Source organism: Vombatus ursinus, unplaced genomic scaffold (assembly GCF_900497805.2).
Source record: "Vombatus ursinus unplaced genomic scaffold, bare-nosed wombat genome assembly UNPS02006874.1, whole genome shotgun sequence".
Lineage (NCBI taxonomy): Eukaryota > Metazoa > Chordata > Mammalia > Diprotodontia > Vombatidae > Vombatus > Vombatus ursinus.
This window is the reverse complement of record NW_020946652.1, coordinates 8,330,900-8,343,627: the sequence shown is the minus strand read 5'-3', so window position 1 is coordinate 8,343,627 and position 12,728 is coordinate 8,330,900. Positions and strand designations below refer to the sequence as shown.

The window sequence follows — 12,728 nt, the reverse complement described above, 5'->3', positions numbered from 1 at the left end:
ACCACAGCAGGGAGGAGGGAGAGGAGAGGGCTTGCGTAGTCCTATGCTTCCCTGAGCAATGCCTGGTGCACCTTTGAGGAGCTGACTTGGGACCTTTTTGTGTGAAAGGAGGGCTCTGGACCCACCTGGGGAAGAGGGACGGGCCAGATGGTTTGGCTTTCCACGAGTCCCTGATGTTTTCTGATGGGTTAGAGAGCCCTGAGACACACAGGGGCAGCCCCTCCCCCACTTCCCTGAGCTCCCTCTGTGTCAGAACCATTCTCCCACCTCACAGCAGCCCCTTCCCAAGGACGGGGTTCCCACCTCCTTCCAGGAGCTGATGGAGGCTGACACACAGCCTGCGACCCAATCAAGCAAAGCCAGAGAGCTGACTAACCAAGCCCAAGGTTGGCAGGTCCCAGCATGCCCAGGCTTCTCTCCCCATGCCACCAGGGAGGCCCACTCACAACAGAAACCACAGTGCATTTTTATTATCTCTCTGATGTCAGGTTTCTAAGCCCCCAAGGGTTATATACCCTGTAGTTTCCCTAAGCCAAGACAGGTCCTGACAAGGAATCTGCCTGGGGCTGGGAGAAATGCCCAAGAACTCTTCCCATCCTCCCCCTCCTGCCCCCTCCACCCACCTCCCAAGAGAGGCCCTGGCACAGTCAGCTTGGAGAGGGAGACCCAACCGCTCAATTCCCTGAGGCAGCCAGCACCAAGGGCAGCTCCCCAGCCAACCCTGCCAAGGTTCCTCCTGACTCAGTAGGTTTCTCAGGGCCCAGGCCCAGGTCAAGGCAGCAGGAGACAGCCAGAGGGCAGGGTCTGAGAAGAGTGAAGATGGAGGCTGCTCACTCCTGGGACCCCCAGCGCCAGGAGGCTGAGATCTTCATCCTCGGTGCTCCCAGGACTCTTCGGTGGCTATGGGGACAGAGGTAGACATCAGTGTGGCGAGCAGAAAAGCCAAGGTCTGTGTAAGACAGGCACCCACATTTTCACTAAGGCACCCTGGGGGGGGGGGCAGGGGATGAACATCAGAAAATGTCACCCTCCCCCTACCTGGGACCAAAGGCATGAGTGGTCAACAGGTCAGCCTTTGGCCAGGGCCCAGAGAGGGTCCATGGGGCAGCATGAGAGCCCGGACACAGGGTCCTTTCTCTTTTCTGGCCTTCCTCAGTTTCCTCCTTTGTAAAATGAGAGGGTGGACTGGATGGCCTTGAAGGTACCTTCCAGCACCAGACCTTTGTGCTTACAAACTATGAGACCGGGAAAGGGAGCTAAGCAGATGGCTGACCTGGGGCCTGAGGCAGGCCACGCTCCATGTACACGGCAGTCACCAGGAAGCAGGCACCCCCCAGCACATCAACGAAGATGCAGATGAAGAAGCCGTACTGCAGACTTCGGAAAAGCCACAGGGAGGAGTCCACGTGGGCTGTTTGGAGGGCAACAGACACCTGTCCAGAGAGAAGGAGGGGCTGAGGGAGCCTGCTGGGGCCATCAGAGCACTGGCCTGCTCAGCCCCTGGCAGCATCTGTGGGTCGGGCTCTCCTCAGAGGAAACCCAGGCAATAGCAGGGGCCCTCCTCTTCCCTCTGCCAGCACCTGCCATTCCCTGCCCCTTCCCCCAGGCCCACCTGCTGCTGTGGCCGGCCTTCAGGTCCACCCCCCACCCTGCCCAGCCTCCCCTGGTGATTCCTGTCCCATCAAATCCAATTCAACAAGCATTTGTTAATCCTTGCTACAGAATGGGCTGGGCACTGTGCTCGGCATTGGGGAGGCAAAGACCAGGGGCAAAGCAGGGATAGCCCATGCCCTCAAGAAGGCTCCCAACTTCTGGGAAGATACGGCATGCACACAGTGCACGTCTGAACTGGAGGGAGAGAGCACTGACCAACGGCGAGACCAGGAAAGGCTTCCTGTAGGAGGCACAGCGACCTCCCTTTTCCAGACTTCTCTAGCACTTGGGCTTGAGATGTGCAGCCTGGGCCCTGCTTACACACTGTCTTAGCCTGTTGCATGTTTCAGGAGTGGGTGCCATCTCCTCAGGGAGGGCAGGGCCATGTGGCACCTCGTTTTGTCTCTGCGCCACGGCATCATCGCGGGACTAGGCATGTGGAGGTCATCCATGCCTGAGTCACTTCACTTCACGCAATCAACTTGTTCTTGAAAAAGGCGGGTAAAAAGTGATCCTTGGGCAGTTATTTGGGATACTCAGTACCCTGTGGAAATTTGCTACTTAAAAGAATCCTGTACAAATTCCTTTTCTTTAAGCAGAGAGCCATCATGTCAAATGTCCCTGGTTTACCTTTTGCGGAAAATGAAGTTTTCACACACCAGGTCAGCTCGCCATAAGGTTTCACATTTGAGGGGGAAGTTTGAGTTGACTCCCCTTCCAAGCGCTCTCCAAGGTCCCCTTCCAATTCTCTTGGACTATCAGTCCCATGCTGGTAGTTTGCCTTAGATGGAGTTTGCCATGAGTTCTGGACCTAATTTGAGGTGACTTTGTGCAAAGAAGATCTGGCCCCAGCGACCAGAGCCAGCTGCTTCTGACTTCAGATGCTACCTGAGGGCACATCTCAAAGGCTTCAGACCTGCCTGAACTGTCTTCAAAACAGCACCCCCTCCACCTTCTATGGGAAAAAGAGCAGGAGAAGAGAGAAGTGTTTGATCGAATAAGGAGAAGGAAACTGTGAAGGTGGCCTGAAGGGGTTTGTACTTGTGAAGAAGGCCAGAGACTGAATGAATTTGTGGAGGCAACGAAGAAAATTAGAGAGCCATCTCCCATCCAGAAGCTACTTCTAGTCATTCCCAGAGAAGATGGGATGAGGAGGAATGAGAGGGAGCCAGGAGCAGTAACAGGGATTGAGAAGGACTATTGAGAACCATTTTGAAGAAGGAGACACAGGGAGAATGCAGTTGGGAAGGAGAGGCAGGAGAGAAAAGGTAAGCAAACAGCCGGTGAACGAACTGGCCACAGAATCAGTAACTAGACCAAACTGGCAAATAATAAATACGAGATTGGCCTGAAAAGAGAGAAATGTGCTGGCTGTAATGTTCATAAAAAGCTCTAACGTTTTAAGCAGGGACTTTAGGGGTGGAGTGGAAGTGTCTGCAAGCATTTCAAAAACAAGGCTGAGACCTCCATCTGTGGGAAAGCAGAATGACTTCTGCAGCATCTGCCAAAAAGGGCAATAACTGTATTTTGGTCACAGTCAAGTGGCTGCTATCTAGGTTTCAAGTGTTCGAGTATCCACACATGTACATACTGGAGTTTCTCTGTCTCTGTCTCTGTCTCTCTGTCTCTCTGTGTCTGTCTCTCTGTCTCTCTCTCTGTCTCTGTCTCTCTCTCTCTCTGTCTCTCTGTGTCTGCCTGTCTGTCTCTGTCTCTCTCTCTGTCTCTGTCTCTCTCTCTCTCTCTTCAAAAAGCAGCCAGTAATGACTCCCGGACTAGCCTATTTACAAGCTCCTCCTTACCAATAAGAGATCTGGTTCTCTGGGGAGGCAGAGATTGCTTGGTCTAAAAAGATGGGAATCCTGCATGGCACAAAGTGGCCACTGCTACCGAGAATCCAGGTGGGAGGTGAGGAAAGCCAGGCACAATGCAATCTGCCCTCTCGATGTGGGAAAAGCACATTCAGAGATGAAGGTACATCCGGCTTCATGGACTGTTCTCTAGGAGAAGCTAATTCAGGGGTGATGGTAAACTCATGAGAATGACTTTGTCAGGACATAAAGGTTAGGATTCCAATGGGGAGGAAAAACGGGGTTCATATAAAATACCTCGCCGGCCTCCCGCCTCCGGGTTTGTGGCCCTGCTCAGGCACGGCTCTCTCCCTGCCTGACCACTTCATCTTGGCCTCCTCTCACAGGTCCTTGCCCAGATTGCCCCCAGGGCTTTGCCCTGGGCCCCTTCCCTTTCCCCCTCTGCTGTTTCTTTGGGCAATGTCTTCAGCTCCCTTGGGTTCAGTTAGCATCTTCAGGCAGAGGATTCCTAGGTCCATAAAGACAGCCTGAGTTTCTTACCTGAGTTTCAGTCCCACATCACCAAATGCCTCTTGGACATGTCTAAAATGTCCCACAGGTATCTCATATCAACATGCCCAAAACAGAACTCACCAGCATTCCCCCAAGCCTTCCCCACTCGCCAATCTTCCTCCTCCTACTGAAGGCGCCGCTGTACTTTGGGTCACTCACAACCTCATCGTCATGCCCGAATCCCTCTTACACGTCTTACTGGGGAGGTGATGTCACCACATCTGGTCCTTTCTACCTCCCCGCCATTCCTCAGACACCTCTTCTCTCCATTCCCCCAGCCACCAGCCCAGGCCAGACCTGTCTCACTCCTGCTGGACTCTAGCAATAACCTCCTGGCTGATGGCCCTAACTTGTCTCTCCCCCTCCAATCCACCCTCCACCTGGCTGCCAGAATTGGAGCTGGCCATGACTTTGAACCTCCAACTCTGCCCTGGATTCATCTTTCCCCATTTCCCACAGATCAGAGTGCTAGAGATCCCCACATTCTCAACCTCTTGCTAGCAAGCCTCACAACTGATGTTTGAAAGGCCACAGCCTGGAAGAGGGACCGGGCTTATTCTCCTTGGCCTGAGACAGAGCTGGGAGCCACAAAATGGGGGAAGGGGAAAGCTTCAAAGAGGCCAGTTGAGGCCCAAGAGCAGGAAGACCTTCCTCTCACTGAAAGCTGTCCCAAAGTGGAGCTGGTTGACAGGTTGGGGGGAGGGCAGATAGATGGCCACTTACTGGGGATATTCCAGAGATTATGGAGAGCAATGTGGGCCAAATGGGATGTCCCTAAGGGACTTTCGACTCAGACACTCTCCAGCACAGGAGGTCCAGCCCCAGGGAAGGAAAGCATCATTATCTTCCTTCAAGAAAACAATCCCTGGGGCAGCTAGGTGGCACAATGGATAGAACACTGGCCCTGAAGTCAGGAGGACTTGAGTTCAAATCTGGCCTCAGACCAAACACTTGACACTTACTAGCTGTGTGACCCTGGGCAAGTCACTTAACCCCAGTTGCCTAAAAAAAAAAAAAAAAAAAGAGATTCCTGCCCCTTCCCAAGTCCTTACTAGTCCAATGAGGTAGGGGCTGCCAGCATCTCCCAAGATGTGGCCCACAGTGATCTGCAATGCTTCTGCAGTCCCTCTCCGGCTGGGCATAACCACAGACTGTAAAACAGATGAGAGAAGAGCCAGACTCATTACAGGTGTCAGAAAAGCCATCCTCAGCCCTCCTTCCTCCCCCTACCAGGAGGTCAGTGACCACATGTCCTGGCATGGTCGCATATGAGCCAGACAGGGCTGCCTTCACCTGTAGGCAGAGCAGGAGGCTTATTTTCCAGAGAAGGTGGTGAGAGGGGCGTGTCCTCTCTGGACAAGCAGGATTTTGATGGATGTAGAACAAGAAAAGCCCAGCCCTGAATACCTGAGGTGTCCATGTATCAGGGTGGGGATGAGCATGGCAGTACATGGACAGACAACACCCAGACCGGTGACTGAGTCCAGACCAGAATGGTGGGGCTATGCACAAGGCAGGGCCAGATTGATGGGGCACCTGGAAGTGTAGGGAAGGAAGTCGGCATTGACCTGATGACGATCAGGGGGTCACAGTAGACTGTTGGTGGGGAGAGACATGATAAGAGGGGTTGGGAAGGAGAAGGACAGAAGGATGATCCAGGGTTCAGAGAAGCAGACGCCAGGGAGCTGGCTGTCTCTGTGCCTGCCCAGGAGAAGAGCCAGGGGCTGGCCCACATGATGACGTGAAGCAATGTTGCTGGTGTGACTGACCCACCTCCTCCCACCTCATTCTGGTCAGAAAGAAAATGGACCCCAAGTCTCTCCTACCTCTCTGACCACTCCTTCTCTGCCTCCCTGCTCTGGATCTTCATCTGAGTCAGGCTTGATAACTGTGGGCGCCCCCCGAGGCTCAATCAATCAATAAACATTAAGCACCTACTATGTGCCAGGCACTGTGCTAAGTGCTGGGGATAGAAAAAGGCAAAGGCTAGTCCCTGCCCTCCGGGAGCTTACAGTCTGGCGGGGGAGACAGCGTGCAAACAACTACAGATAAAACAAGTCATATGCAAGATGAGGGAAGGCACTGGCATTAAGAGGGGGCTGGGAAAGGTTTCCTGCAGAAGGCGGGCTTCGGCGGGACTCAACAGGCCTCTTGTCCTCTGAGGTCTTTCACTTGGTGGTGCCATGGACTCTATGCATTCAGTTCTCATTTCCACACTGTTGATCACTTGTTTCAGTTGTGTCTGGCCCTTCATGACCCCATCTGGGGTTTTCTTGGCAAAGATACTGGGGTGGTTTAACCATGTCCTTCTCCAGCCCATTTTACAGATGAGGAAACTGAGGATCACGCAGCTAGGAAGTGTCTGAGGCCAGATTGGAACTCAGGAAGATGAGTCTTCCAGACTCCAGGTCTGGCGCTCTGTGCACTATGGCGCCCCCTAGCGGCCTCCTCTCCATACTCTTGGTTCCCAGATCTACTCAGCCAGCCCTAGCCTCTGCTAATTTCCAGTCTTGAATCTCCGACTGCCTTTCAGACATCTCAAACTGGATGTCCAGTAGACATCTTAAACTCAGCATGTCCAGAATTGAACTCATTACCTTCCCCACCCCATCCTTCCCTTCTTCCAAATTTCCCTATTACTTTCAAGGGCCACATCCTCCTCCCTGTCTCCCAGGCTCCCAACCTAGGTGCCATCTCATCCCCAGATCCAATCTGTGGCCAAGGCCTGTCTAGTGTACCTTGGAAATGTCTCTCCCCCACACCCCCTTCTCTCCTCTGACCCTGCCTCCGCCCTGGGGCAGACCCTCCTCACCTCGCACCTGGACCATAGCAGTAGCAGCTGGGGGAGGGGATCTGTTTGCCTTAGGTCCCTCTCCCCTCCACTCAGCCACTCTTCCTAAAGCTGATCACGTGAGCCCCCTACTCAGTACACTCCAGGGGCTCCATCTCACCTCCAAGGATCAAATACAAGATCCTCTGCTTGGCATTCACAGACACCTGGCCCCCTCCTCCCTCGCCAGTCTTCTTACACCTGACTCAGCCTCACACATTCTGCCTGTCTGACCACTCCTTCTCTGTCTCCTTTGCTGGCTCATCCTCGAGCCTGCCTCCTACCTATGGGTCCCACCCACACCAGGCTCTGTCCTGGGCCGCCTTCTCTCTCCTTTGTGTTTCTCTGGGTGATTTCATCTGTTCCCACGGATTCATCTGTCCTCCTGATGCCTATCCTTCCCAGATTTCTGGGTCCTGCCTTCATCTCTGTCCCTAGCTCGTTCCCCCATCTCTAAATGCCTGTCAGATGTCTCAGAACCATCTCAAACATCAACTCGGTTCTCCACCCAGCCTCCTCTCAGTCTCCTGCTTCTGTCAAGGGCGTGGCCATTGTCCGAGTCACGAAGTTCATAACCTTGGAGACAACTTCAGCTCCTTGTGCTCTCACACCGCTCCCCACAACATCAGCTCTGTCTTCACCCCTTCCCTCATGGGCCGACCCCACTCAGAAGAATGTAAGCTCTTTGAGGGCATGTCCCTATGGTGTCTGGCAAAAGCCTATGGACTTCTCCTCACAATCATATTTTTAAATGCATAAAATAGAATACACAGAATTGGAAAGAAAACCAATGATACTAAAGTGAAGATGTAATTTTTCACACTCAAATTCACAGACCTCCTGAAATCTATCCACAGACCCCTGGAAGGTAGATGGATCCCAGGTCAAGAAAAGCGTGCAATGCTGGAAGGTGATCTCATGCCAGGTACACTAACAGCCTCTAAAAACCTTGGCTTCTCCTCATCCCCTGGGAACTCCTTTTGCTATCCTGGACTGTGCTCTCTTCATGCCCCAGAATGCCTATCTCCCAGCTGGGTCTGCCCATCCTCTGCTCCAGAGAATCCCACAGACCCCTTTGGCAAAGTAGGCCTCCTTGGAACTATTATCCCCCTTTCAATGGATGGAAAGACTTACTCCATCCCTATTAGGAAGGCTGAGATTTGAACCGCAAGTGGCTAATTTCCTGAGCAAGACCTATGGAACCCACTCCCATCTCTGCTACCAGGTGGTTCCCACAAACCCATCCATCACGCCTCTACCTAGCAATCAAACTAGGTGCGGAGGCTGGAATGCAGAAAGAGAAGGGGGGAAGAGTTAGCCCAGGAAGGCAGTGGCGCACCTTAAAGGTGGGGCCAGGAGGAGAGACAGAAATATCTCCTGGTGACACAGACATACAAGTTTGGAGAAGAGCCTGCTCTGTCTGAAGGGGGAGGGGAAGGCTAGCCCCATTTCCTGGGAAGGGAAACCCAACTGAGAATGGGCCAAATACACAATGAGCTATTTCCCTAGCCCACAGGGAGGAGTGCTCCCGGGCTGAACCCGGCCCACAGCAAGCATGAGCTGTCCCTCCGGCAGTGGGTATGGGCCGTCTGAACCTTCCACACTCCTTCGGCTGGTGCCTCTTCAGACCATAGCACACATTGATGAGGCAGCTAAATGGCAAAGTTGGGGTCAGTCTGTGGCTGGTAACAGAAGAAAGTAGCTAGCTCTCCCAGGGTCCTAACCCACAACCTTGCCCTTCCTTAGCCCCAGGCTCCAGATCACTGGACCAAACAGCCCCAGACTCATCCCATTGCAGAGACTGAAGCTGCTGGGTCAGCACCTTCACACTGTGGCCGGGGATGGCCAGAATCTCCCTCAGGAAGGAAGGTCCCTGCCAGCTCATCTCCTTCCACATCCTTTAATGGCCCCAGTAGGTCCTAGGATGCTGTCTGATGAAAAGCTTCTTCTCAGAGGCTGCATGTCCAACGATCGTGCCCATGGGTGTGGGAGGTCCATCTTCTCTGACAGCCTGGGGCGGGGCCCCTCCCCGCACACTGTGGTACACACATCTCCGGGGCTTAGCTCCACAGGAAGGGTTAAGAAGCATCTTCATCGCAGACATCGCCAGCGGACTCCACACCCCTGTCGCCAGCAGATGGAATGCGTGCTAATTACACATCCGTGAAATAACAGACTGAAGAAACAAGGTGTGCATTGACGTCTGGAGAATGGAAATACACCGTAGATAATTGTGTGGGTTTTAAGAAGCAGAATCTTGTTGTTGGGAGGAAGGAAGCCTTTGGGATGGAGATAATGGAAGCGCGGAGCTGCAGGAAGATGTGTGCCAGGCGAGGCAGTGCCCACTGGGTACAGTGTGTTCTGTACTCGTATTTCACACCACTCTAGACATTGTGAGCACTCCAAAAGTGTCATTTTAGGAACATTAAGATGCTATGTTTCCAGGGAGTCACTTACACTGCTTCCTAAGACAAGCTCTGCCTCTTCTTAGAGGGGTCCTTTCTCTCCCTTCCCCCATGGTGCCAAGAAGGAAGGGGGCAGGAAGCACAGCCACATATGTGATAATTAAGGAGAACCACAGGGGCTCAGTGCCGAATGCTAGGTTGGGGAGGCCACTCCATTAGTCTAATCTCCCGTCTGATACGAGAATGGGAGGACCGCAGATCTAGCAGTGAGAGGGACTTTGGAGGCGGTCTGAGCTAACACCTTCACTTCACGGGAGAGAAAACTGAGGCCAAGGGAAATGGAGTGACCTAGGAAATGCCGGAGGAGGACGTGGAGCCAGTACAGCATGCTGTGGATTCTCTGATGTGAAAGGGTCCAGTCACCCTCTTCCTACAAGTGAACCCAAGAGCCAAGACCTCCTGCCAGGAGCCAGAGGTTCATGTTCAGGTCTAGGGAGAGACCGGTTGGAGCCCTAGGCTTCAAAGCCCACCTTCAGCGCTTCCTCCCTGTCTGGCTCTTGACAAGGTCACTCCACTTGCCTGGGCCTTAGTTTCCTCACGGGTGTCTCCTAGACTTTCTCCCTGGGCTGATTGCAAAGGGCAGAGTGCATTGGCCACAGCAGACCAGGTGGGGTACCAGGCCAGGGAGGGTCCTCATTCACTGGCCAAGTGTGGGCCAGCAGAGATGGAAGAGCTTTGGTGGCCTGGGCTTTGAAGAGGATGGCTTTTTGTGAAGGAAGACCTGGAGAAGAGATGACTTTCCTTTTCTGCCCCAAAGGTGACATAGCCCTTCCTTGGCCACTTTGCCACCTTCTAAAAGGATCATTATTATGAACTCAAAGGTCCATAGCAAGTTTATGCAAACAACTCCAACACGTGGTGAGGTGAATGTGCCAAAATTATCATTTTACAACTGAGGAAACTGAGGCAGAGGTCAAGTGATTTCAGTGAATCTTAGCATTCGAAAGGACCTGAGTGGTGTCTAGTCCAATTTGTAACTGAATGAAATTTGCTTCTGCAACATTCCTGATTTCCAGCCCGTGCTTGCAGACTTCCAGTAAGGAGAGCTCACTTCCCTCCTGAAGCAGCCCATGCCAATTCTAGGTAGCTCTGATTACTAGGAAGTTTTCCTGACATCCACTGAAGTCCTTCCTTCCTTAACTTCCCCCCATCACTCCTGATATTGTCCTCTGGGGATAGCAGAATAAGCCTAATCCCTTCTCTTAATGACAGTCCTTCAAATACCCCGAGACAGCTGTCACAGCGCCTCAGTCTTCTCCAGGCTAAACACACCCATTTCTTTTGATCCTCACACAACATAGACTCAAAGCCCTTCCCTCAGAGTCAGTCCAGGACAGTGGTTTTCTTTTCTTTTCTTGTTTGTTTCAAATATTTTGGTTTTTTTCCATTTACATGTAATTTTTGTAACATTTGGGTTTTTTTTTAATTTCAAGTTCCAAAATCTTTCACTCCCTCTCTCCTAACCCCCCTCATTAAGAAGGCCAGCAATTTGATATAGGTTTTACATGTGCAGTCATGCAAAACATATTTTCATATTAGTCATTAGTTGTGAAAGAAAACAGACAAAGAAAAGAAAGAGAAATAAGGAAAGTAAAAAAGTCTGCTTCCATCTGCATTCAACTTATCATTCTTTCTCTGGAGCTGGAGTACATTCTTCCTCATGATCCTTGGGATGGTCTTGGATCACTGTATTGCTAAGAATAGCTAAGTCACTCACAGTTGATCTTTGTGCAATATTGCCATTACTATGTAAAATGTTCTGGTTTTGCTCACTTCACTTTGCATCAGCTCATGTCTTTCCAGCTTTTTCTGAAAGTATCTTTCTCATAATTTCTTAGAGCACAATAGTATTCCTATCACAATCATATACTATAACTTGTTCAGTCATTCCCCAATTGATGGACATCCCTTCATTTCCAATTTTTTGCTGCCACAAAAAGAGCTGCTATAAATGTTTTTTATACATATAGGTCCTTTTCCTTTCTGTTTAAAAAAATCTCTTTAGAATAGAGACCTATCAGTGATATATGTATTGCTGGGTCAAAGAGCATGCACAGTTTTATAGCTTTTTGGGCAGAGTTCCAAATTGCTCTAGGAGGATGATTTTTCAAGGTCTGTTATGTCCCTGCCTCCTTCCTGCCCGGGACCAATTCACGGATGCCAACCAAAGCATTTTGTATTTGATCTTACATGCTCCCCAAGGCAGATCCCCATTCTTTGGGAGGGGAAGCACTTTAGGGGGACATGCACTGGCACTTCTGTGGAAGAGCAGAAAGGCAGCAGGGTGGAAGTCTGTGTTCTTTCTTCAAACAAGTGAGGCTTTGAGACTTTATATAGCCCAGATATTGCATTCATTTTCCTCTAGAGCTCTGGCAGCAGCAGCAGCTGCTGCTGCTAGTGATGCTGGTGCTATGTAGCTAATAACCCAAATCAGAGCCTTCCTCTCACTCTGCCGGTCACCCCTGGATCGAACACCCTAGTTCCATCTGCCTGGCAATCAATCAGAAGGTGCTCCTCAGTCCCTACCACCCCCTCACCTGTTGGATTCAAGCTGATCTGCTCATCTCAACTTCAATGGACAAGGAGGAATTTGCTCATCCTCCACACCTACCAGATCTCAGAGTCAGAAGGGCCTGGGTTCCGGTCTCACCTGACACAACCTGGTTGTGTGACCCTGCAAGGCACTTCCTTTTCAGCACCATGGAGAGCTCTCTAGGCCTACCAACTGGAGAGTCTGTGCCAACCTACCATGGTAGAGGGAGTTCACCAATGAAATCATAGGCCTAGTTCCTCTCCCCCCCCAAATGCCTGAGGCCAGCATGCAGATCAAATCTGAGATTCTTTTCACCTATGTCCAAAGGACCAACTTTAAATCTCTCTCCACTCCTCTCCTCTCTTCAAAGTCCATGTGCCCCATGCCCTGGGATGGTCAGCATGTCATCTTTGCTCTGCTACAAAGTCCCTACTGGCCCTGGGGAAGTCACTTGCCATGTCTATGCCTGCTGCCAACTTTCTGTGGGCCTTGGGTAAGTTATCTTCTTCTGGCTTCAGTGTCCTCCTCTATGAAATGAAGGGGCTCCAGGAGAGCATTTGTAATGGCCCTTCCAGCTCTAACATTCTAGAACAATAGAATTGTAGAGTCCTAGAATGATCCTGAGGTTCTAGTCTCATGATCCCATCATCCTGTCATTCTATGGTTCTAGGATCTTATGGTCCTATGGTTCTATGGCCCTACATTTTCATCATCCTATGGTTTTATAGTTCTAAGATCCTGTATTTCTATGGTTCTTGTTCCTATGATTCTATGGTTCTATTATGTTATCAATGTATGGTTCTATGGTCCTAGGACCTCATGGTCCTATGGTTTTATGGTCCTAGGTTTCCATCACCCAATGGTTTTATGTTCTAGGATCTTGTGGT

General features: G+C 51.3%; 1 protein-coding gene across 2 annotated transcripts in view; it reads right to left on the bottom strand.

Annotated features, from left to right (window-relative positions):
* Positions 1-442: 442 nt before the first annotated feature.
* The window catches only part of SPNS3 (sphingolipid transporter 3 (putative)), a 67,423-nt gene continuing 55,137 nt past the window's right edge, over positions 443-12,728 (bottom strand). Inside the window, exons 10-12 of one of the 2 annotated variants that reach the window (XM_027848890.1) lie at positions 5,066-5,164; positions 1,274-1,433; positions 443-900 (exon numbers count right to left, since the gene is read on the bottom strand). In XM_027848890.1, the coding sequence (XP_027704691.1) occupies positions 869-900; positions 1,274-1,433; positions 5,066-5,164 (291 nt within the window). In that variant the 3' untranslated portion in view covers positions 443-868. The remainder of the gene's footprint in view (positions 901-1,273; positions 1,434-5,065; positions 5,165-12,728) is intronic. The other variant, XM_027848891.1, reaches the window with a different exon arrangement.